General features: G+C 51.6%; 2 protein-coding genes across 9 annotated transcripts; one reads left to right on the forward strand and one right to left on the reverse strand.

The window, feature by feature from the left end:
• The first annotated feature begins 21 nt into the window (after nt 1–21).
• Nucleotides 22–13,805, forward strand: MTRFR (mitochondrial translation release factor in rescue). 7 transcript variants are annotated; one of them, XM_057526661.1, is made up of 4 exons: nt 30–154; nt 2,688–2,886; nt 9,456–9,763; nt 11,312–13,805. In XM_057526661.1, the coding sequence occupies exons 2-4, from the start codon at nt 2,880–2,882 to the stop codon at nt 11,552–11,554; spliced, it is 558 nt and encodes a 185-aa protein (XP_057382644.1). In that variant the 5' UTR covers nt 30–154; nt 2,688–2,879; the 3' UTR covers nt 11,555–13,805. The 7 variants fall into 7 exon arrangements, with proteins under 7 accessions (XP_007189672.1, XP_057382644.1, XP_007189675.1 ...); XM_057526662.1 differs by lacking the exon at nt 30–154 and adding an exon at nt 172–300; XM_007189610.2 differs by lacking the exon at nt 2,688–2,886 and having other exon boundaries at nt 22–154; nt 11,312–13,804.
• A 29-nt stretch (nt 13,806–13,834) lies between these two features.
• On the reverse strand, nt 13,835–23,806 carry CDK2AP1 (cyclin dependent kinase 2 associated protein 1). Of its 2 annotated transcripts, none has more exons than XM_057526663.1 (4): nt 23,449–23,806; nt 18,854–18,951; nt 17,165–17,291; nt 13,835–14,645 (listed from the first exon to the last, which is right to left on the reverse strand). In XM_057526663.1, the coding sequence occupies exons 1-4, from the start codon at nt 23,501–23,503 to the stop codon at nt 14,578–14,580; spliced, it is 348 nt and encodes a 115-aa protein (XP_057382646.1). In that variant the 5' UTR covers nt 23,504–23,806; the 3' UTR covers nt 13,835–14,577. The 2 variants fall into 2 exon arrangements, with proteins under 2 accessions (XP_057382646.1, XP_007189676.2); XM_007189614.3 differs by lacking the exon at nt 23,449–23,806 and adding an exon at nt 21,206–21,291.
• Nucleotides 23,807–25,256: the final 1,450 nt, after the last annotated feature.

The following is a 25,256-nucleotide window of genomic DNA, read 5'->3' on the forward strand; positions in this document are numbered from 1 at the left end:
GCGCAGTTAGTAAGACGGGTCTCGGGTTTGTGAGGGGGGGCTGCGGCAGGAGTACGGCGCGTGCGCAGGCGCGGGGGTGCGTTTGCGTTCCCCCTCCTGCGGCCATTCCGGTTCACCCAGAACGTTGGGGGCGGGAGCCCAGTCCTGAGGTCAGGTAAGCGTCTGCGCAGAAGCCCGACACCCACACGGTTGCCCACGATTGTTAGGGGCTCCGGAGAGAGGACTGGGAGCTGGGACCCGTGAATTTCCCCGTTTGCGACCCTGAGTCGCGCAGCCCATTGACTTGAGGCCCCGCTGGCGGTGAGGTGAAGCCGGCCCGGACACCCGAGCTAAGTTTACCCTGGACCGGGTTTACCCTAGGCTGGTGGGGGTCGGCACTGGGGCTCTTCAGGGACTTGGGTGGGGGCGGGCGAGGAGAACCCACCCTTGTGGAGAAAACAGTTCCACCGAGGCCCGAGGACAAATGGAACGATGCTCGTTGACTTGTTCGGCGGAGCCTTTGGGAGCTGTTAGCACGCAGCTGGGCCTGTTTTAGGCATCGTGGGTGTTTTCCTCTTGCCCAGCCTTTCGAAGGACCACAGAGAACCCTCCCCGTGGGCCCCTAGCCCATCTCACACGCACTGGTCAGTCCGCCTTTCTCAGACGAAAGGTTCTTACCCTTTAAGGTACTTCGGGCTCTTAGATTTTCCTCCGAGTGTCCAGAGCCCATAATAAAGGGACTTCGCCAGCCTTGTCCGTAGGTGTGCCGGAGAAGCCAGGACGGAACAGATGTTATTTGCCCTTGGAATAACAAATCTGCCAAGAGGCATTCCATCTGATCTGAGCCTCCTAAGAATACCTGACAATTTTGTCTCAGCAGTAGAAACTCAGTCTCTCCAAAACCCCATCCGTGTATGGGAGAGTTCAAGCTTAAGTAAATCGAACCCTCCTCCCAGTTGTGTTAATCCACCCATCAGTACTGTGCTTGTGTTAAGACCCAACCAAAATCAAATCATTTTTAAACACACGGCTCTGTTTTCAGCAACCATGTTTCTTTCAAGTCCACCAAAAAACAAAAACAAAACAAAAAGCAGTTTTACCACTAATTTCAGTTGGTTGCAAAATCTGTTACTTGAGATCCTCACACTAGAATGGGAAAGTGGATTCCCGAGACGGCTCCAGGCAAAGGGAGGTGTGTTTCCTTGCAAGAAAAATGTTAACCCCAAAACCGAGTACTGGAGATTAGTTCCCAACCATGCAAGAGGCAGGAGATCATTGCTTTTTGCTACAAAATCTGATGGACTTTGTTTAGTTTGAGTGTGTTTTTGTTTTTGGCAGTGTCATTTTTAGGTAACTTTCAAAAAAAATCTATTAATGTTTTAATAAGCCAACATGTTCAGAAGCTAGTATTTTAATTAACCGAGTTATCTTGTTAACCAACTGATACAAAATATTTTGGTAAGGTTATTCACACCTTATTTCTTAATTTAGGTTAAGCTCTTTGGTAGCGTCTTAATTTTTACAAATTCGGAGTGGAAACTGCTTTTGACTAATTGGTCTAGAGAGAAGCTTTATAAAAACAGAGAGGAGGTTTTTAAAGTCCATAGAAATTATTTCTGAATATAGAAAACAGAAGTAGAAGGTGTCAGAAATTCAAGTATATATTAAGTGTAAGAACTATTCATCTTAATTTAACCCCCCCTCTCATACTGGAGATTTTGCATTACTTGTATACAAGCTTACACCACTATTTTATGCCCTAATAAGGGTTCACAGCAAAGGAAACCATAAACAAGACAAAAAGACAACCCTCAGAATGGGAGAAAATATTTGCAAATGAAACAACAGACAAAGGATTAATCTCCAAAATATACAAACAGCTCATGGAGCTCAATATCAAAAAAACCTATGTGATTTTATTATAACATCTTTGTATTGCTCAAGTATTCGTCTTTTGCCACGATGACGTCAAACTGACGCTTTTGAGTGGAGATCTTTCACTCTGATTGGGATAAGATTAGGCTGTTCAGTAATGGCGGCCGCTAATGGTTTGAGGCATTTAATGTTTGTTAACCAGGGTGTTACTCTGTGTCATTTATTTTTATATACAAAACAGCTTGTCATTGGCGGGGGTTGGAGGAGGGACGTCCTCCACAGCAAAAATGAGGAACTCTAAAACTTTATAGTTTAACCATTGAAGAAGAAAAGGAATAATCAGGTGTACATTTAAACGTGACTTTTTTCATCTTTTCTGTCCTTCATGATTTTTTTTACTATATCAGATAATTCCTAAAGATCTCTATGTTTAAACAAGGACTTGCTGTGATGAAGGTAGTTTTTATCTTTCAATTGAACCTTCTGGGAAGTCACGCTATATTCTTGGCATCATAATTATCTCTTTGGCACCTGATTTCATAGACCACAATTATGACCTCACCAAACAGCATATCTTCGGTTACTTCATGGTTTCCAAGTATTTCTTAAATTGGACCATGCCAAGTAAAATTGTTTGCAGGTCATTTTCTAGATACCTTTTCACTGAGCTTCTAAAACAAAAGTCCATGAAATAATCCGTTTGCAGATTGGGCTTGTGGTGTGTTAGCCAGAGGTTCCTGAGCTTTGTAATTTAGGGATCCTAAGCGCTTTACATTCGTGGCGACGTGTACGATTTTTTTCTCTCCCTCGATGGTATCACCTCTGTTTCACAGATGTGGAAACGTGGCCAGAGTTGCACAGTGAGTAAATCATGGAGGCAAGGCATTGACGCAGGTCACGCTGACTACAAAGCAGTATGGCCTTCCAGGGACAAAAAAGTGAGAGGAGGAGTCAAGGAGAGAACGCTGAGGAAAATGAGCTAACGCTTTTTAAGGAGCTGGGGGAAGAACAAATCTGGAGATGTTATGAAAGGTAAAGAAACAAGCAGCAGGAAGGACAATTTAGTTTAAAAAAATGGACTACCTAATGTTCTTCCAAAACAAGTCTTCCTGAAATATTCCATACAGTATACATCCCTTCTTTCCTTTATTTGTATGAAATATTCACTACGATAACATATTTGAACGTGCTTTGAAAACCTAAGTCCTAAACAAATACAAAGCATCATTGATGGTAACAGAGTCTTTGAGACTTTTAGAGGAAAATGTGGAGTGTAGTTATTGCTGCTTTTTTAATGTTTGTGTTATTTTAATAGTGTAGTTGATAAATTATAAAGTTCCTGTTAGGTGCCGTAAATAGAAGAAAATCAGAGTGGTGCACCCAAATAGGACAGGTGTAATTGTGGATTTGAAGTTCTCTGTTTAAAAAAAAAACTGAACGGGATGTGGGTATTGTATGAATTGAAAGCTTTTCTTTTTATCTACTTCTTTAGTGTCTCTTGAGCTGTGCAGCAGTAAGCCTATTATTAAATTTAGACCAAACTCAGAGTAGTTTCCTTTTCCTCTTGTCCTCCCAAATCAAGGATAGCAGCTCTGTTGTCCTTTCCTGCTCAGTCCATTGTGATTTTCTTATTTGAGAAATAATTCTCTGGAAACACTTACTGTGGCTGAAAGGTGCTCTGTCTTCAGTGTAGAGCCCCCAGCCTAGGAAATGGCAGGGTCTATTTCAAGCCTGAGCCAAAGTTCCCAGGGGTTCTGTCTGGGGAGGTGTTGCAGCCTTCATAAGGATTTCAGGCAACTAGAACAGGAGGATGAGCTAGAGATGTGAAAAGGAGAGAGAGGCTGCTTAATCTTCACTCCCATTCGGCAGGGAGCGCCAAAACACACTTTTGAAACATAGATTATTATTAAGCATTTCACAGAAAACCATCCTCTCACTTAGCTTCTGGTGCCATCAGCTGGCCGTTTTGTCTTTTTAAAGCTCACTGTGTTTGGTCCTTCACCATTGATTAGGTCATTGTTTTTGAGACCTATTTTATCTCTTTATTCGGGAGGGGGAAGCAAGACCATGGCTAAGCAGGTAATCAGCACTCCTGAATTCTGGTCTCAACTTTTTAAACATCATAAACATAAGAAACAATAGCTCTTAAAAGTGTCTGTCCTAGCAGTTGGAAGAACTTGCTAATTCCTGTGTCCTTTGCTTCTCAAACTTCAATGTGCCTCTGAATCACTTGAAGATCTTATTAAAACACAGGTTCTCTGGGACTTCCCTGGCGGTCCAGTGGTTAGGACTCTGCGCTTTCACTGCTGCGGGCCCAGGTTCGATCCCTGGTTGGGGAACTGAGATCCAGCAAGCCGTGCGGCACAGCCAAAAAAAAACCCAAAAAAACACACAGGTTCTCATTTAGAAGGTCCTGAGATTCTTCATTCCTAACAAGCTCCCAGATGGTGCTGTTGCTGCTGCCCCGTGGACCACACTCTGATAGCAGGATTCTAGAGCTACCTCGTCCACTACAGTAGCCGCGAGCACATGTGGCTAGTCCAGACTGACATGTGCTGTAAGCGTGGCCACACTTCAGATTTTGCAGACCTCATATAAAAAGAAAATCTAAATAAATTTTTTTATTGATTATATGTTGAAGTAATAATATCTGGGATATATTGGATTAAATAAAGTATATTGAAATTTACTTCATCAGTTGCTTTTTACTATTTTTAACGTGACTATAAGAAAATTTAGAATTTCACATGTGGCTTGCACTATATTTCTATTGGACAGTGCTGTTCTAGAACATTAATGCAGGGGACTTCCCTAGCGGTCCAGTGGTTGAGACTTCACCTTCCAATGCAGGGGATGCGGGTTCAATCCCAGGTCGGGGAGCTAAGATCCCACATGCCTCCCACTAAAAAAACAAAACATAAAATGAGCAATATTGTAACAAATTCAATAAAGACTTAAAAAAGACAAAGGCAGCTTTAAAAAAAAAATTAATGTGGGCTTCCCTGGTGGCACTGTGGTTGAGAATCTGCCTGCCAATGCAGGGGACACGGGTTCGAGCCCTGGTCTGGGAAGATCCCACATGCTGTGGAGCAACTAGGCCCGTGAGCCACAATTACTGAGCCTGCGCATCTGGAGCCTGTGCTCCGCAACAGGAGAGGCCGCGATAGTGAGAGGCCCGCGCACCGCGATGAAGAGTGGCCCCTCTTGCCACAACTAGAGAAAGCCCTCGCACAGAAACGAAGACCCAACACAGCCATAAGTAAATAAATAAATAAATAAAATTTTAAAAAAAATTAATGCCATAGAAGCAACGTTTTTGATGTTCTTTTTTCAGATGACCCGGTTTCTCAGTCCCCTTGTGACCATTTCACCTGTTCTTTTCACTCAATACGATACTCATTTGTCTTCTCTTCCTCTCCCGCCTGTTCTGTCCTTTACACCTTCTCCATCTCCAGCATTGCCATCGTGATCATGGGGCTTTCATCCAGCAGTCAGACGATCTTAAGAGCCAGGACTGCAGGCAGCAACCACCTCACCTGGGAGCTGGTTAGAAATGCAGAGTCTCAGGCTCCACCCCAGACCTAATGAGCCGTAACCTATTTAACAGGATCCCTAGGGAATTTGTGCATGAAAATTCAAGCCGTGAGAGCTTTAACAGTCTTCTTTCCTAAAGCACCCCATTTCAGCAAATCGCCGCATCTGTTCTTTTGGTTAGTTTGGATGACATTTCTGCAAGGTTGATACACCATGAAAGTTGTGGCTAAGAGAAACTAGTACTCTGCCTTTCTAAAAAATACTTAAACAGTGAATTTTAGGCAAATGGTATCCAGAGATGGGTCCAGAGTTGAGATCCTGTGTCTTCCAGATTCAAATATCCTCTCTCTGTCTCAGAGACATGAAGGGAGAAGCATCCCCTTACCGCTCTCCAGGGCATTTCGGCTGTTGGTGAAACAAGCCTCACCTCACTGCATCTTGTTTAAATATGTGATTGTTTGCTCTGGTCACAGGCCACATTCCAGAGCTGAGCATGCCACCCATGAGCTAGGTGTCAGTCTTGGTTTGGGCTGATTGTGGAAGCCAGAGGAGGAACTGTGTACCAGGTGGATCCAGTCAGGAAGAAAGGTGCCTAATAGGATGCAGCTTCCAAGTCCCAATAACCAGCCTTCCGGTGACTTGGGAGCACAGTGAAGTCTGAGAACCACTGCTCTGTGGCATGTCATCCATTCCGGGCTCTGGCATGTATCTTACTTATGGATGTCTTAATTTCTCTTTTATGCTGCAGGCTCATTGGACTCATCGAGGCCCATGCATGGCACATAGTAGATGTTGAAAATATTCACTGAACAAATTAACATTGCCTGTTTTAAAGGCGTCAGCCCTGTTATCTCTTAACTTGACCAAGTGAGAGAGAGCGTGGCTTTAACCTAAATTGCAGTCAGCTGTTTAGTGCAGACGCCATCCTCCAAGGAAGAGCAGAGCCGAGGGGAGTTGGGGTGGAGAGCCAGCCGGGCCTGACGCTCACACTCACGGGAGGGAATCAGGGCGCGCTGTCGTGACTGCTGGTTTCCCCTTACGCACACCGCTTGTTACCATTTTTCTTTTTCTGTTTTTTTAATGTCACAATGAGCTCTAATTTGAGCTGCTTTTATTGTTCCCCAAAGACTTTGGGTTGCTCTGTGGGCATCACAAAAACTGAAATCCAATCCGTATTCTTCTCTGGGCTTTGGGGAAGTGGAACCATGGGTGTGTTTGTCATTTTTAGCCACCATTGGAGTAGAGCCAGAGCTCCAGGAGATACTAAAAGTATTTGGAATCGTCCTATTGGCTGTTGGAATTAGCTGTTAAACAAAGCAGCCAGTAACAACACTGGGGACCTTCTCGAACTCCAGTTGGGTGGGAGACCTTCCTGTGTGTGTGTCAGCTCTGAACTAGGACAGAAAGGTAGATTTGAAACACAGTGGGCTGGTGACAAAGCAGCTGAGAAAAGCACCGTCCTCTCCGCCCTTTGTCTGGGAGTTTCACCCCGTCTCAGAACTGCTTCCTTTCTTTGTCGCTGCACTATATTCCACTGCCATCCTGCCTGGTCAGATTTACTAACGGAAGAGAAGCCCCAAGAGAGGTACTGGGCTCCTGTTCCAGGAACCTAATCCAGGGACTCGACACTGTCTGATACACAAAGGAATTCTGTTCTGTGGATTGAAAGCAGAAATAAGGGGAGGGAAATTTTGGACATCAACTTAGTCTCATTCATTTAATCATTATGGGGGAGTGGATTCTTTGTTGTAGAGATTTCAGAGGATGTGCCTGGGTTTATCTTTATCTTTTCCTGAGGATACTTCTGACATATTTCACACACAGTAAACAGAAGCAGCTTTTAAAGCACCACCTTCACTGGCATACTCTGTTTCAAAATATCTCCCTTGGTAGCCACGGAGCACAGTAGGAACCAACACCACCTCAATTATCATCCACCGGGACTGACAGAACCTGCTCCGAACATGCTGAACGTCGTACTTTTCACAAAGAAGATATGTCAATCATAGGATTGAAAACTAGCACTGGCCTAAAGCTTGAAGAGTATATTTCATTATATTTATTTTCCATAGAAATAGTAGAGATAGAGATGAAGAATACTGTATTCATTCTAAAAATGACCAGTGTCATCTGTACTGATAACTGAGAAAGGCACTTGGATTTCAAATAACAGAAAATGCACATATTTACAAGGAAGCAATGCCTGCTAGCATGTTTCTGCATTAAGCTTATCTAGAGATCAGTGTTGGGCCCAGTGGATGTTAGCTGTCAGAACTGCCGGTGGGTGAAAAGTAAATGAGCCGAGAGAAACCTAGTGAAATAATTTGGTGGCTGGTACGTTACTTTTGGCTGAGGAAGTTGCCTTAGGTAAACTCCAGTTCCTACCTGTGTTAGAGACCAGTTGCCATGAGCTAGAATTTACAAGGTTTCAAGTGGTAAAAGAAGCTGTTTAGAGCCTCACAGGAAGCAGTTGTTAAAAAGAGCAATATATCTGTTTTTAGTGCCTGCATAATCCTCAATCAAGAAGTATTATGCAAGTGGCACATTCGTAGTTCCCCAAATCTGCCTGGGTGACAGGGATTTTTTTTTTTTTTTAATTCATTTTTGGCTGTGTTGGGTCTTCATGGCTGCGCGCAGGCTTTCTCTAGTTGTGGTGAGCGGAGGCTACTCTTCATTGCAGTGCACGGGCTTCTCATCGCGGTGGCTTCTCTTGTTGCAGAGCACGGGCTCTAGGCGCACAGGCTTCAGTAGTTGTGGCACACAGGCTTAGTAGTTGTGGCTCGTGGGCTCTAGAGCGCAGGCTCAGTAGTTGTGGCGCATGGGCTTAGTTGCTCCGCGGCACGTGGGATCTTCCCAGACCAGGGCTCGAACCCATGTCCCCTGCATTGGCAGGCGAATTCCCAACCACTGTGGCACCAGGAAAGCCCTGGTGACAGGGATTTTGCTAAAAACCAGTCTCATGCCTTCAGAGGTATCAGCAAAGCCCTTTCCAGAATACTGTTTTCTCTGATTTTACTCTAAGCCTGCGTGGGATGCATGGAGAGGGCTTATTCCCCCCATTTTCCAGATGAGAAAATGGGCGAAGGCTGTGACTCCCCCGCCCCGACCCCATTCACATGGGAAATACATAGATCCCTGAAAAGAGGTGATACCTTTCAGATCCTCTGCCCTCCTCCCCTCGAAAAAAAGCAAAGGCCTGTGGGATTCACCATACCCTCATGGCTATTATTCTCTATACTATTCATTTGTCAACTAAGACATTTCAGCCTTAGGCTAGTCTCGAGTAGTTACTGAAATCTCTTGTTCAGCATCTTCTTGAATATCTTCTCCGACTAGACTGTGAGCTCCATGAAGATAGCGTCTTGCTCTCTTTGACCTCACGTCACACCCTATACCTCACCTCATACTTTGAACCTAACAGGCACCTTAATAAAAAATCAGTTGACTTGGTGGTTCTAAGGATGAGTACTGGTTGGATCATGTGATTGGCAGTGCTTCTGAGGGAACAGATGTTCCTATTCAAATCCATGAAACTGGAAACATGAAAAAACAACAATCATGACATTGATTGATAGTGATATTTACTGTGTCAGACTGTTTAAGCTCAAGCTATAAAATAGACTATCACGTACTCTCGTCTTTCCATTTTGATTTCAAAGGTTCTCACACACTTAAATAATGTCCCTTGACTCAGATCCTAATTCTTGTGTGATGTACTATGTAATATTTCCTTATCAAATTACAGCCCTGTTCTTTTGAATTTTACACTCAAAGCCTCCCCTTCCTGAGAAAACAACACTTCTGGGTGCTTTGAAGACATTTTTGGTCTGTTACAAGAAAATATTTATCAGTTGGCAAGGCACGTACTGCTGAGAACACGGTAGACAACGCAGGGCCGGAGAGAGGTGTGCGTTGCCGAGTATCCTGTCTGCACTAATTTCCTAAATCCCCTGCCTGCCAGATGGGTGGTCATCGTTTGAACTGGTTCATAAAAGGTGATTTTAGAACCTGCAGTAGAATCTTGAGCGCAAACAAGGCTGAAGGGCTGTCCTTTCTGTCTTATTCAGGTCCTGAGCCGGCAGAGCTACGCGCTATGAGCACCTCAGGTCTGTTCCGTTTTCCTATCCCGCTGACCAGAGTGTGCATGGTGCCCTGGGGACTCCGGCTCTGCGAGAAGCCGCAACTCTTATCCCCTGGAACAGCGGTCGCTCCGGTCCAGGCGGCAGGCAAGAAGGACCACCCTGCTCTGCTCTCCCTGGATGAGAGTGAACTTGAAGAGCAGTTTGTAAAAGGACATGGGCCAGGGGGCCAGGCAACCAACAAAACAAGCAACTGCGTGGTGCTGAGGCACGTCCCCTCAGGCATTGTCGTCAAGGTAGAGGAAGGAGGCCGTGGGGGTCCCCTGATTTCCCCTGAGTGAAAACTTGTTCTCACCATGACCCCAGCAGTAGAGGGACTGCAGGTCTCGTGCCCGGTCCCGAGCGTTCCTCCCAGGCAGAACCTCCTGCACGGCGTCAGGAGCCTCCTTCCAGGATCCTTTGCAGTTGCGCTCTTGCTGCGGCTGTCCTTGAACTTGGCAGGCCACGGTTCTTGTGGAGCCACTGGGCTGCAGGGTGGCTGCAGAAAGCTCTGTGGCACTGCCATGGGCTCCGGCCCGCAAGCAGCACACGGGCCCTGGCTGTCCGCCGGTGGGCTCAGCCCTTAGCCGCCTGGCTGATCGCTCAGATGGTCGCATTCTCCATGTCCCTCCGTCCCCTCTTTGGTAAATGTCAAGTGACACCTACCCTTCTGGAGTAGGACTGAGTGAGATAACGTTGGCAACCCGATTTCAGCCCTCAGAGGAAAAACGCCAGGCACAGCTGCCTGTAGGAGTCTTCCTTCTGAATATAAAAAACCAACCTCTGATCAGAATATCGCCAGCTGTCAATACATTCTGAGCCTCTAGGAAACGGTGCAGAGCTTTTCTCCCGTTTCCTGGTTTGGTACTGCCAGTGCATTCCGTATCCCCAGGGCCCTGAAGGCAGCACGAGCCCTGAGGCACAACAGAGAGCAGAGGCAGGTTTTCGCACACCAGCGGTACCTTTCGCAAGTACTTATATATCACGTGAGCTTGTGGCCGGCCCTGTTCTGAGCCACTTCACATTCGAGTTAACTCTTAATCGTCACAAGCCTACACTCATGATGTGGAATCTGAGGCACAAGGAGGCTCCTGCACCTGCAGGAGAGTCAGCCCAGACCGAACCCAAAGTCTGTTCCTAACAGCTGTTCTTCGCTGCCACGTTTTTGAGCCAAGAGCGTATTAGTGAAAATCTCAATCATTTTTCTTTTCCTCCTTGAAAAAAGTGACATTCATGAGCAACAAATAAAATTCTGAAACCTATTTTATATAGCTTACTCCAAATTTGCTTTTGGTACCATTCTTTCATCCCAATTTCACAGAATTTCTTTTATCAAATAGCTTTGCAAGGCACTCACCAGTGATAATGGAGATATTACGTAATGAATATTATGGCTGACTAATAATAAAGAGGCTACTTTCCTTCTTCAGAGAGAAGTTTACATTTATAAATGGGGCACACAAAGGGCTTGCTTAGACATACTGGTTGATGTTTTCAAAATTATTTGGGAACGTTAAGTTATTTGAAGGCTATTGTTACTTCTAAACAAAACAACACTCCTAATATGGGAATAGTCACAGTGAAAGCCACATAATACAGCTTGGGTGTGGGAGTGGGCGGGGGCCAAGCAGAGGCGGGAAAGGGTATGGCCTTCGTCCTGTCACTGACCTACTGGGACTCCTGACAAGTGGCTTTCCCTCTGCGGGCCTGACCCCTCTATAAAGGGACTAGGTTGAATTTAATGATTCCTGAGGTCCTGCCCAGAACACACTGGCTTTCACATTATGAAATATTATCTCTTACAGTGCCACCAGACTAGATCCGTCGATCAAAACAGAAAGCTAGCTCGGAGAATCCTGCAAGAGAAAGTGGATGTTTTCTACAACGGTGAAAACAGTCCTGTTTACAAAGAAAAACGAGAGGCAGAGAAGAGAAAGCAAGAAAGGAAAAAAAGAGCAAAGGAGACCCTAGAGAAAAAGAAACTCCTGAAAGAACAATGGGAATCAAGTAAAAATGTGCCCAGAGAAAGGACTGCAGATTCTGACTGAAAGAACCTGCCGGATGGGACTTCCCTGGTGGCGCAGTGGTTAAGAATCTGCCTGCCGATGCAGGGGACACGGGTTCGAGCCCTGGTCTGGGAGGATCCCACATGCCGCAGAGCAGCTAAGTCCGTGCGCCACAACTACTGAGCCTGCGCTCTAGAGCTGGCGAGCCACAACTACTGAGCCTGCACACCTAGAGCCCGTGCTCCGCAACAAGAGAAGCCACCGCAATGAGAAGACTGCGCACTGCAACGAAGAGTAGCCCCCGCTCGCCGCAACTAGAGAAAGCCCGCGCGCAGCAACGAAGACCCAACGCAGCCAAAAATAATTAATTTTAAAAAAAGAACCTGCCGGATGCCTCCAGGGACGGCGTGAGCTCCACCACCAGCGCAGCTGTGACGGGCTCCAGAGACAGCAGAGTTTCTAAACAGCAGACAAACTGTAGTGAATAGCAATGCACACTTTGAGAATAAAACTGTAAAAAGAAACACGAGGAAGTCATTACTGTAGAAGGACAAGGGCACTTTTTGGGGGAGGAAAGGCTGTGATTGTGACGCAGGGCTTGGAGGGGCTTCTGGGCGGCTGACAGAGTTCTATTTCTTGACCTGGACGGTAGTTAGAAGTATGTCACCTTTTAAGCTATACATTTGCGTGACTGTATCTTGTTTTGTTATCAGAAGTTAGAAATGAAAGTTGTTTTTTTTTTCGGCTGCACCACGAGGCTTGTGGGAACTTAGTTCCCCGACCAGGGACTGAACCTGGGCCCCGGCAGTGAGAGCGCAGAGTCCTAACCACTGGACCGCCAGGGAATTCCCAAATGAAAATACTTTCTGAAAAAAAGCATTAATGTTAATAATGGACTTTTTATGGAAAACTATAGAATTGAGTCAAACAATAGCATTTAGTGCCTCTTTGTCATCTGCTGGAAGGTCATTGTTCAGTGATACATAGATGTCATTAAGAGAACAAAAGAAAACAAGATGGTGAAAGATTTACAAGTTAGTAAGTTACTTGCCCATTTACCCCATTAGCTTAACAGACTGTATGTTGACAAGTAACCTCTCTGATGTGGAAATACACATGTCATTCTCTGTATGCTGATTTACAAGTAGTAGGTTTATAAAAGATGAGGTTTCAGAAACTTGGGTTTGTGAATTTGCTTGATACCATCCTTCAGGCTGGATCTGACCTTACAAATTGTTTGGGGGTTTCTTAGGCATGGTTTGTTAGAACACATCTGGAAGTTTATGCATAAAACTAGTAGGGTAACAAACCGTGAGGTGAGAAGGCCACTGTCAGACACAGGGTCTGCCTCATCAGTGAAGACCAGATTGCATGCATCCAAATAAAGTTACCTGTAAAGAAGCCAGATGAGGTCTTCTCACCTCGGAGTAGCCTGGTTTGGAAGTTTAGCTCTACGCAAGGCTCTCGACCTCTGGTCGCAGTGTGCAGGGCCCTTCCCAGTTCCAACCTCCTTTTAGAAGGGAGTCAAGTGAAGTATCTGGCATGGTACACAGAAGACCGTAATAGTGGAAGGGAATTTTGGGAGCTTCAGACAAGAGGGACAGAAGCTTTCATTTCTGTCTCCCTTCTTGAACCTTTTTGAATTTCCTGTCACGTCCACAAAGGAGATGCAGACAAGCCGACTGCCTAGTACCCGTTCCTCCGGCCTTTGGAGCTGTCATGGCTGGGACCCGGCCGCATGCCTGTGAAACTGACCACGTCCCTCCTTTTGTCTTAGTCTACCCCTCACCACGGTAAATCCTCATTACATCGGGATCAGTGCCTAAGGAATATACTAAGGATGACCTCAAAGTCCCTTTGGAAGGCACTGTTGGGGACCACCCCATGAATTCTCAACACATCCGAGGCAACCCAGTTTTCCCAGCACCAGAGCAGGTAGTTCTTCCAGTGAGAACAGGATGAAGTAGCTAGCCTGAGTTTAAACGCTCACAGGATAAGTCCCTAAAAACAGACTGGCCTAACTTGGGGGAGCACAGAAGGGCGAAATCAGTAACATCGCCTCTACGCTTGTTTTCCTTCCTGGCCCACCCTTAACCTCTGCTGCAGTTAAGATGCGTCCGTAACGCAGCTTCACCTGATCCCTGCCTTCTGACTTAACCGACACATCCTGTCCCTGGCCTGTTGTGCTACTGATACCGTCACGCAAAATGTTTCTGGACCAGGTGGGAAAATGCCCTTTGACAGGTCCCTCCCCACTCCCGCTGAGGAGCTGTTCTTTAAAATACCGCCAAGAATTTGCGGAACCCACGTCTTGGTACAGGCTGTTAGTGAAAATAAGCTTTATTACATCGAGTAATAAATACAAAGATGCGAACAGTTCCATTTTCTTCCAGATGTTTGGGTCAACTTACAGGAAAGCAGAACTGAAATCTACATACAGTCTCAGGAAAAATTTCGGGGATCCTTATTAGGTTTGGTTTGGGAGGTTGCTCTTTCTTCTGTATGTATAACTTGTGCATTTTTAAAATCGACTTCAAAGCACTAGTAAGTCATGCAAATGCTTAAGCAAAAAAGAATTTACGTTAAGCAGAATCTATAGTGTATGGGAAACGAGGGGACCAGCTACTAGTTAAGTGTGCTGTCAAGTCAGCACTACAAAAAAAAACCTTCAAGTTGTATCAGCTTATGAAAAGGAACAAAGAACAGTCCGGGTAACATAAATGTATTCAAAAGAGGAGAGCGAGACACTGGTATCTTGGAGGCAAACTAGTTTGCTGTAAGATAGGTAATTTGTACGTGCATCTTTTGAATCAATGCTTTAAAAAACAACAACGAACACCTGGGTAGTTCCTAACTATTTAAAATGTAACTCCCAATCAACTGCAAAATCTTTCCTCAATCTTACAGACTGTAGATTCGGAGCCTAGTGAACGATGGGAGGGGCAGGGGGAGGAGAAACCAAACTGTTACCATTTTGAAAACAAAAGTTTCATCTGAGCAGGGGAGATGAACTGTAACTTATTCTCTCCGAAGAAGATGGAAAACCGTCCAGGCTCACAAGGCAGCTAGGACCTGGCATTCCGTTCCGTTTCAGCCAAACACTCCCGCACCAATCCTCGAGCGTGGATAATGCCTGGAAGAGAAGCAGAGGCGGGCGTCAGCCAGCAGCACCCATTCTGGAAGAGGAGGAGGGTCCTTCCAAACCAGCCGCAAAACCCTCAGACTGGAGAAGAGGAGGAGGGTCCTTCCAAACCAGCCGCGAAACCCTCGGACTGGAGAAGAGGAGGAGGGTCCTTCCAAACCAGCCGCGAAACCCTCGGACTGGAGAAGAGGAGGAGGGTCCTTCCAAACCAGCCGCGAAACCCTCAGACTGGAGGAAACTTGGGACCTGCATCCAACAACCCAAACCCCATCCCACCCCTCAAAGCCAACACCCCTCTTCACGTCTCCCTAAAAGTTTCTTCCCATGCTCGAGGTGACAACCAGCAAGCTCTCTTTTCATGACGTTACTCTCCATATGAACCATGTTACCATCCAGATGACAGGAGTAAGTGTGTCCCCACCCAAGTTCTTTAAGCAGGGACCCGCTTTGGAGATTCCACGCCTTCAAACCATTATTTTTCCTGAATTCTAGAAAGGGCTTGACAGTGTCAGGCAGCCTGCCTGGTTTGGGTGCGAGACGAATGCTCACTCAGGCCACCTTGGTCCACTGCTTTGTCCTTCCCCCCAGGGGACGGGTGCCATCTTCTGCACTATTATTCTCCCCTCATCTTCTATCTCTATAGTTTGGGAGTTATCTATTGCTTGTTTGGGTTTCTTTTTTTCTTTCTTTGGCTTTACTGAACTTCATGAAATATTGATTTCATTTTAATAGGCACCAAGAATCTACTCCTTCCAAGAGCTGACCCCCCAGAGGGCACTGGGAATGACACCCCAAGTCACTCAGGTGTCCCCACCTCACAAATCTTACCCCCCAGAGCTTCCGAAGACTTTCTGGAAAGGGCTGTGTAGCCACTGTCGTAGCTACTCCACTCTGCCATTGTACTGTGACAGCAGCCGCAGACATTAATAAGCAATGGGTGTGGCCATGTTCCAACAAGTCTTTACTTACAACACGGAAGTTTGAATTTCACATAATTTTCACATGTCACAAAATCTTACTTTTTTTCACCATTAAAAACCGCAAAAAAACATTCTTGGCGCTTGACTCCCTTGCGCCCTATGACCCTTCTTACTTGCTATGATGTAAACTTGGCCACCTTACTGGTCAGGGTGACTGTGGGACCAGCTGCTCACCCAGATGTGCCCTGAAGCGGTCACCAGGTGTATCCAGGTGTTGACCTGAACTGCCGGCTTTGTTGGGAGGCTGCAGATCGCCTGTCAGAAAGACTGTGGGGTCCAGCATCTTCCCAGGCATTTGCAGACAGGTAACCGCCACTCCCATTACCAGGACTGTGGGCAGAGCGATGCCCACCTGACCCCCAGGGCTGGACTGGGGTTAAGCTCCTCCTCTCCCCTGAGCCCTCTTCCGTTCCAGCCTCTAACTGCCAGCCCCCCTCCCCACACCTGTGCCTGTTATTCCCCGATCCAGCTCTGCAATCGGTCGGTCTCTTCACAAAGGTGTCATGAACCGGCCCACTGCTCTGGGTGGGAGCCTGTCCTCAGCCGGCCTCGCCCATCACTGGAGCCGTGGCCTCAAATGCAGCCCCCCTGTCACGCCCCAGATTTATAGCCACAGGACATTCCCCTCTCGATTTTCTCCAAATTTGCTTCTCTAACCTTAAAAAAAAAAAAAAAAAAACCCTAAAATTAAATTCACACATAAGCCACCGTGCTCTGAACTGCCACCTTCTAAAATAGAAATTTTCTCCTCTCCACGCCGCTTTCACTTCATGAAGCAGCAAAATCCAACCTATTTCTCTGCCTTCTGAAGTCGGCTGGCCAGTCACCTCTTCATGCGAGTCATTTCTTCCTGTGGCACCGTCCTCCCGCCCTCCCCCCCCTTCAATCAGGAAAGAACTTCAAAGCGTTCTCACTCTCCCGCCCCAGACTAGGACGGACCACACGCCCCCCTGGGCCCCGCTCCTAAGAGGACAGCAGAGGGCAACGCAGGCCCCCTTGGCCTCGTGTCACTGGCCTCACCCAAGTTGGGAGCCTACCTGATTGGGCCGCCCAGGGCTCCTAGGACCAGTGTCGGCCAACGGGAGCAGAGCGGGCGTGAGGCAGAGCTGCAGGATCTGGGTACAAAGACTTTTTTTTTTTTTTTTTTGGCCGCACCACGAGGCTTGCAGGATCTTAGTTCCCCGACCAGGGATCGAACCTGAGGCCGCTGCAGTGGAAGTGCAGAGTCCTAACGGCTGGACCGCCAGGGAAGTCCTGGGGATTCCCTTCTTAGACGCCGCATCTGACAACTGGCCGCCAAGCCCCTTCCGTCAGATATACATCCCACAGACCCGCTCACCCAGCCTGACACCTCCACAGCCAACGGTAATTCTGTAACAAAACGGGAGCCCCTGTGCCACGGGGGACTCTTCCACCTGCCACCCTCCGTTTTCCCCAGAAAATCTTTCAAGACAGTTACTAGGCCAGTGCCGTGGGGTCCGCCAGCAGCAAGGCGTCACCTGGCAGGGGAGTCCCGGGCCCACGACTTACCTCGTTTTAGTCTCTCCATCGCGCTCTTGCTGCCCGCGTAGGTGGGTCTGATCTCTTTCCCCAGCTCTTCGATGATGGCCAGCAGCTCCGCGTATTTGCTCTGGGGCACCTGGCTGTTCCCAGTTCCCTAGAATCAGAAAGAAAAGGGTTCGGAAGGATTGAACCCAACCTGACCCCAATGCCGTGGTCAGGACCCCACGGCGTGCCAGCTGCACGAGGGCAGGGCTGGGGAGAGGCCCGAGCCAGGGGCAGGTGGCGGAGGGAGGGCGGCCTGGCCCAGACTCCAGGGCAGCTGCGGCCAGGCACGGCCCACCTGGGCGACAACCACAGAGCAGGGAGCCGGCCCTCTCTACTGTCCCCGTGCACTCAAGGCAACCACCCAGCAGTCTGCAGAAAGCCCTTTTATCATCTCAAATGAAAAAAAAAAGAAAAGAAAAGAGTGGCTTGTCGATAGGAAAGTGTTTGTTTACTGAGAATTTCCTTGAAGGAGACAATGGGCGGGCAAGTGATGGGGGGGAGGGGGGGTGCCGAGGGTCCAGAGTGGGTGGAAGAGATGGAGGCCACACCTGGGGTCCGCAGGACCGCAAAAGCTGCCAGAGACCACCCAGACGGAGCCCAGAATGTATTTAAATTCATCCATCCTCCCCCGCAGGCAGGGCCCACCACACAGAAACCCTTTCTCTCCAGAACCCCACGAACAGCCCAAGCAAACACCCGGACCAGGGAGGCCGGGGTCCCGCGGGCCTGTGGGCCTCAGCCGCCCGCTCGGGCCTCAGCCGGGCCTCCCTGCTCCTCCTCCTCCCCCCTCCTCCCCCCAGAGCCGCATCAGGGCGGCCACCTCCCCCCAGGCCCTCGCCTGCTCCCCCCTCCTCGGCCGCCTCTGCCTCTTGGCCTCCTGGTCCTTCCTCCCCTCCTCGTCCAGCTCCTCAGCATCCGCCCGCCGCCACCTCTTCAGGGGGGCCTCGCCCGTGCCCGCCTCCCCTCCGGGGGCAGGACGGCCTGGCGGGCACGGCTCCAAGCCGCCACCGCATCCGTGGGGCCGGCCTCCGTGGCGACCTCGGAACGCGAGTGGCAGCCACCGGAATCTCCCGGCTGGCGGCCCGGGTCCCCACCGCGGGGCGGCACTTCCCTGGCGGCCGGCAGCGGCTGCCTCCCCTGAGGGCCCGCCTACCCGGTGGGGAAAGCAAGTCTCGGCGAGGTTGGGGCAGGGACGGTCCACAGTCCCGTAACTGGTGGAACCAGGTGTAAACCAGGTGCAGCTCTCGGTGCAATGCACCTGGACTCCACTAGGATGGGCCCGTCCTCCCTGCAGGGCCCACAACCTTGTGGGGAGTGAGCGGGAGCAGGGCCCCCTCTCCTCTGTCCAAGCTCAGATCCAGAGTCAAGGCCAGACCTCACTTCCCCAGGGACCAGGCATGAGGAGGCCCACCAGGGACACACATGGGGTGGTGGCCCCATCGGGAACTGTGGCTCTCGGGGCTTCCAGCCTTCTTTGGGCTCCCCCACCCCTTCCTGTCACTCGGTGTCCCCCGTGAAACCCCTGCCACTTCTCCATTCTGACGCCCTGAGCCCTGGGTTGAGGAAGCTCAGATGACAGCTCCATCATTTCTACTCCTTTCACCGCTTCCCCTCTGGCCCAGGCCGCCCCTAGGGCCCCTCCCACCGCACTTCCCACCCCCGCTGCCATACCTGGGTGTAGCCTAGAGATGGCGGCCCGTAGTCACTCAGCAGCTGGCGGTACTGTGAAGACGTCGCCATACTGGTGGAGGGCGGGTGGACACTCCCAGCTACGGGGGAGGAGGCAGGAGTCAGTAATCAAGTAGCCTTGGCTAACTGTATCCGAGGTAAGGACTCTGAGTCCCCCTGCCCAGAACTCATGCCATCAACAGTGGTCTTTTGTCTCTGAGGACACAGAACCCTATTCCTGTCCTCTAGTTTGGCCACGGCTGATACTCGGCGTAGATGACTGATAGTAAAATGTAGCGAACAGACCACTGCTCTTCACTCCCACCACCACAGCAGACATTGCTAATCAATCACAGAAATCCTTCCCATATATGCAGTCAAAACTGGTAGCAAAGACGAAAGCTGCTGCTATTCTCAGCCTAACCCTTGCAAGTCCTCTTCTCCTGGGTCCTGCTCCCCAGAGGTTGATATCCTAGAAACACATGGCTGCCACAAGAGCCCATCTGCTACTAAGGCTGGTCCACACCTGGGCTGAGACTTCCTGTGTGCCCAAACCTCTACTGGAGTATATGGTGAGGAAGACAGGGGAAGATCTGGAGGTTGTGAAACCCAACCCTGGCTGGGGACTGGGGGACTGGACACAAAGTCAGGAATCTGGAGCACATCACAGCCTGTCTATGTGTCCTCGGACTAGCCCCTCAACCTCTCTGAGCTCCTGTCGCCCCTCCCCAAAGAGGGGACAAGACTCTCGGCAGTCTGAATCTATGCCCGGCTGGCTTCACCCCCACAGGGGAGATGTAAGACCCCACTTACGGACTGTAACACTGGGAGACACTGTCCCTCAGCAGAGGGACCACGGGGGGCCAGGGCCTGGCTCAGAACAGAGTCTCCTGCATGGGGTGTGGGGAGGCCCTCAGCAGGGAATTTTCCAGCTCCAGCTCAGTAGCTGGAAGCATGCAGACCCATAATGGCGTCCAAGTGGTCATCAGCAAGTAAAGGATGTCCTGCAGAATTACGAACAGCGGTAACCATGGAGAATCTACCTAGCCCTCCTCAGCAGCTGCCCGCATGCCTCCACGCCCGGCCGGGGAGCAGCTTCCCCTCCGCCTGCCTTCCCCGGAGCCAAACTGTCTCTCTCTCACGCACACAGCGGGCTCTGCAGACTTGGCCCCGGGGATGGACAGCTGGTGCCAGGCTGGCCAAACCGACCAGCTGCTCATCTGGTGTGGGCAAGGGGAGGGGCAGGGGAGGAAGGAAGTTCAGGAGCTCAGGCTGCTGGAGCTGGAAGGGGCCCTGGAGCCCCTCACTGCAGAGAGAGAAACACAGACCAGAGAGGGCGGGCACTGCCCCAGGCCACACAGCACAGAAGAGACTAACACACCGCACCTGTCCCTCTGTCCAGGAGCTGTAGACAGCTTGGTACCTGACGTGTCTTCCTCGGTCTCAGGCCTGCCTGGATTTCTCCACTGGGACCCAGATTTATGCTCAAACACAGGATGCCCAGTCAGGAAACATGAATTGTGCCACCTCTAAGCTGGGGACTGGGCACAGCACTGCGCTCCTCCGGGCCTCATTACCACGCCTCTACAGTGGGGGAGCCGAAACACCTGTGCTACAGAACCACACCTCCGTCTGAAGCAACTGCGGGTGTGCAGTGGCCAGAACACAGGAATGTGGCAGGGTGGGTGACCCCCAGCTCCCCTCATCACATCAGCCAAACCCCAATTTCCTGACCTTCTGATGTGGGTGGTGAGTGTGGTCTGGGTAGCTCAGGCTTTGCTGCCCCAGGCCAGGGTTCAAGTCCCGACCACCACAACTTACTACGCCTCTCTGTAAGGCCAGGATGCTAAATGCAAGACTGCAGGGGGAGAGGGGGGTCTACTGCACTGCTCGGCACTTCAGGCCATCTAGAAGATTCCAACTCCCTGGCGGGAGGTGAGCTGGACACCTCCGGTTCATTCTCTGCACCACCTCCTGCCCTCCTTCTCTCCCTGAAGTCTGTGTTTCTTGCCTCCCCGACCCATCTTCTCTCCCACAGCCAAGCGCCTGGACTAGGAGCCAGGCCAGCTGCGCCATACCCGGCTGTGTGACCCACGACAAGGCCCTTCCCTCTCTGGGCCTCAGCTTCTCCATCTGTTTGAGGTCATGGTTCCCAACAGAACGTCTCAAGGCCCTAGATCCTGCTCCTCCATGGTGCTGGGGTTAGGTCCTGGGGGGCTGAGGGGAGGAGGAGGGATGGGTTGGGGGCTTGGGGGATGGGGATGGGGAGTCAGGCAACAGCTCGGAGTTTGACTTTCCCACGGCCTGGGTGATGCGGTAGGTGACCCCGCCTCTGCGCCAGCGCCAGTCCCTTACTCGGTGTTCAGAGGGGGGTGTCTGTGGCCCTGGAGAGAGCCGGCGGAAGGGCCCCGAGTCCCACTCATGCCCACACCTTCCTGCAGACACAGCGGCCGGCTGCCGGAGGCCTAGGAGAAAACCAGACCGGGCGTGAGCACAGCCGTCGCGGAGCAGCACAGACAATGCGTGCAGTGTGCGGGGACCAGGGAGGGCCCGGAGCCCAGGGAGGGGCTGGCAGAGGCCAGCAGCTCCTGGGGCCAGGCACGGCTCCCCGCCCCCAAGCCAGACAAAGAGCGCCCGGGCCTGGGGAGCTGGCGGCCTTCCCGCCACTTGGGGCGCCTGGGGGGGCTCTCCGGCGGGGAGGCGGGGGCTTTGTCTAACTCCGCCACTGCCACCGCCGGCCAGGCCGAGGCTTGGCAACTCTCGAGCAGGAGGCAGGGCTGGAGGGTGTGAGGGATGATGACAAGGAAGCCGGAGGAGCGGCAGCGGAGAGTCCATCTTGGATGCAAATGGCACGGGGAGATCCGGCCTTTCTAAAGGGGTCCACGGGGAGGGGGGCGGCCCCACCAAAACACCAGAGACCCGGGGACCTCAGCAGTCCTCCTGGAGTTCACCGCAGGAGAAAGAAGAAAATCTGTGTACAGGTGCTAGCCAGCCCAGAGCAGGGCTTCGGGGTCCCCAGTGGGTGCCTCTGTCACTCTGTGACCCCAATCCCTGAAGGGCCCCGTTTAGAGCGCCGGCCTCAACTGCACCAGGGCCGGCCTGAGATTTCCCGCCGGTCCGGGCTGGCAGCAAGACCCTCCACCCATCCTACCCCAGAGTCAGATGAAGGAGGCAGTGAGAAATACTATGGCCACAAAGCTTGTCTTGGTAAGGTGTGCAGACCCCAGAAGAGGTGAGAACATTTGAGGAGAAAACAGGGGCTCTTGGGGCTTAGAGGCCACATTTGACCAACTCAACTATCCCCCACCCCGTCCATCCACCCCCTGAATCTTAACCCTTTCCAATCCCCAAATCTGTCTCCAGGAAGTTAAATACACACACACACACACACACATACACACACCCCTATACATGTATACGCATATACATATATTGCTTTCCTGGGGCCCTCTTCAGATTTTTGGAATTATGGAGTCAACATTCGGAGACAAGGCCCAAAACTTTCGGCCAACTGCCAGCGTGGCATTTCTGACCAGCAAGGCCAATCCCCTCCCTGCCAAGCCCCCTCCATGCACCTCGCTTTTCTGGAAGTTTGTTTCCCATCCAGAGTTTAAGGAGAAGAACCTTGGTGAAAGGACAAAGCCGGTCCCCTCTGAACCCACAATTTCACCTATCGCCCTCGGTCCCTGGGGCAAGACCCTAGGCACAGCCTAAAGCTGCCTGACAACTTCTGCAGGAGTTTCCTGGGACCGCCCAGCTCCAGCCCCAGGGAAAGGAGAGGACGGCCCCTCCGGCTTCCGAAGGAGGGGGCCTTCTAAACCCAGATTTGGGGGCTCCGAGATGCGGGGCCCCCGCTGAAACGACGCCCCCAGCCGCCGCCTAAAGGCGCTCCGAGGCCCCCGATCTCCTCCAACTTCTCTCACTCCGCGCACGCCTGAAGGGACCTCCCGTGCGCCCCGTTTTGAGCGCCCCATCCCGCGCGCCAGCCCAGGCGGGCGCCCACCGACCATCTCCCCTGCACCGCCGGTGACCCCAGCGGCCCCGCTCCCTCGGGGGCGGCTGCACCTGGCACTCTCGCCGCCCCGCAGCGCCGCCCGCGCGTGGCCCGGGCTTGCTCACGTGCACCCCTGCTGCCCGGGCCCCCTGTCCGGACCTGCCCCCAGCTCCCTAAGGGCGGCCCGCGCCGGAGTCCCGGCGCCCCGCTCCCGGCGTGGCCCGGCAGCTCCCGACTCCCGCCGGCAGGGGCCCTCGCCGAGCCGCCCAAAAGCCGAGGAAAAAGGAGCCGAGAAAGCCTCCCCCGCCCTCGCTCGCCGCGCTCCCCACGAGCCCTCGGCCGCCGGCGTGGGGGGGACCGCGGCGGCCGCCGGTGCCCCGGGCCCCGGCCCGGCCCCGAGGCCCGGCGCGGGGCGCACCCGCGAACTTTGGCAGCGCGGGCACCGGAATCATGGCGGCGGCGGCCGCGCTGCCCCGGGCCGGGACCCGGTGCCCGCCGACCCCGGCCGCCGCGGGCCCCCGGGAGCCGGGGCCGGGCGCGCGGACCCCCAACTTGGCGGCAGTTGGGGCGCGGCGCGCGCGGCCCGCGGGGCGCACTCACTCACCGGCGTTGAGGGAGGCGGCGGGCATGTGCGCGGTCAAGTTCGGTTTGTAAGACATCCCCCCGAGCGGCGGGGCGCGCCGGGGCACAGCGGGGCCCGGCCCGCGAGGGCGGCGGCGAAGGCGGCGAGGCCGGGCGGCGGCGAGGCGGCCCCAGCGTCCGTGCGCCCGTCCGTGCGCCCGCCGAGCTCCCGCGCACTTTTTGTTGTTGACGGCTCGGGCCGCACCGGCAAATATGGCCGTCCCTCACCCTGACACCCGCTGCAGTATATCACCCATACATCGGGCGGGCGCGCGGGCGCAAGGGCGGCCGCAAACTTTGAGCGGAGCCAGCGGGGCCGGCCCGGGCCGGGAGGGGGCGGCCCGGCGCGCCGCGGCCCGGCGTCAGGGGGCGGCTCCGCCCGCGGCCGCGCCCCGCGCCTCCGGGCGCGCTCGGCGCCCGCAACTTGGCAAAGTTTGGGGGGCTGGGGTCCCGGCGGCGCCCGAGGCCCGCGTGGGTCCCTTTCTTCTTCTGCGCTGGCGGCGCCTGGAGATTTGTGCTTGTACCGATTAATGTTTTTTTTTTTTGTAAGCGAGGTAGGATTGCAGAATTACTTTTTTTCCCCTTGACTGTGGGGGCAGGGATGGAAAATTACCTGGAGAAAATGGTGGCGAGTGGTATTTTTAAGCACGTAGATCATTCCAGACGCCGAGGTCGGGCTACTCCCCAGAATAAGAACAACCAATTCTTGACATTGATTTCAAATAAATTTCATGTCCCTGTCGGTATTAAGTGGTTTTTAACCCCTTGGCGGCCTAGACTCCTTTAAGACCGGGCAAAACCCAGAGGCCTCCTCCCCTGGGAAATACACCCTCACATCTACATAATTTTGCATCTTAACTCATTCAAATATCTAAGAAGCGCCTAGTATGTGCCGGGCACTGTTCCTGGCGCTAAGGGTACCAGAATAAACTTAACAAAGTTTTCTGTCTCCTGGAGTTTACATTGCAATTTTTGATCCTCCTCCGACGGACCCCAACCGACTTCTCAGTGATACGCAATCATCAAATGCATTTTGCATTAGATGATGAAGCTTTTGAAGGTGTTATTTCTTGGAGTTCTGCTTTATTATTACTTTTTAAAAATTTATTTATTTATTTTGGCTGCGTTGGGTGTTTGTTGCTGCGCGCGGGCTTTCTCTAGTTGCCGCGAGCGGGGGCTACTCTTCGTTGCGCTGCATGGGCTTCTCATTGCGGTGGCTTCTCTTGTTGCTGAGCACGGGCTCTCGGTGCGCAGGCTTCAGTAGTTGTGGCACGTGGGCTCAATAGTTGTGGCTCACGGGCTGTAGAGCGCAGGCTCAGCAGTTGTGGCGCACAGGCTTAGTTGCTCTGCGGCATCTGGGATCTTCCCCAACCAGGGCTCAAACCCGTGTCCCCTACATTGTCAGGCAGATTCTTAACCACTGCGCCACCAGGGAAGTCCAGAGTTCTGCTTTAAATAGTAAATCTTGTCAAAATACACAAGATGCCCACCCTTTTCTACCTTTTTTAATCGCCATGCTTTGCAGATTTCTTGATTAGCCACAGACATTCAGATACATCTGACACTAGTGAGGAAGGCCTCAACCTCTTTGCCTGAGGGAAGGGTTACCACCGATTCCTTCCCTCTGTCCCTTTAGGATTGAAGGTACAGGCGACACCCCCTTCCCAGGACCCCTTGTGGTCAGCTTTAGGCTGGTTCAGCCAAGGATGCTCAGCGAAATTTTATTTCACAGATAAATTAATATCACCCTTTCCTACCCTGCTCCCAGGGGACCAATACTCTATAGAGTAG

This window comes from Balaenoptera acutorostrata, chromosome 13 (assembly GCF_949987535.1).
Source record: "Balaenoptera acutorostrata chromosome 13, mBalAcu1.1, whole genome shotgun sequence".
NCBI lineage: Eukaryota > Metazoa > Chordata > Mammalia > Artiodactyla > Balaenopteridae > Balaenoptera > Balaenoptera acutorostrata.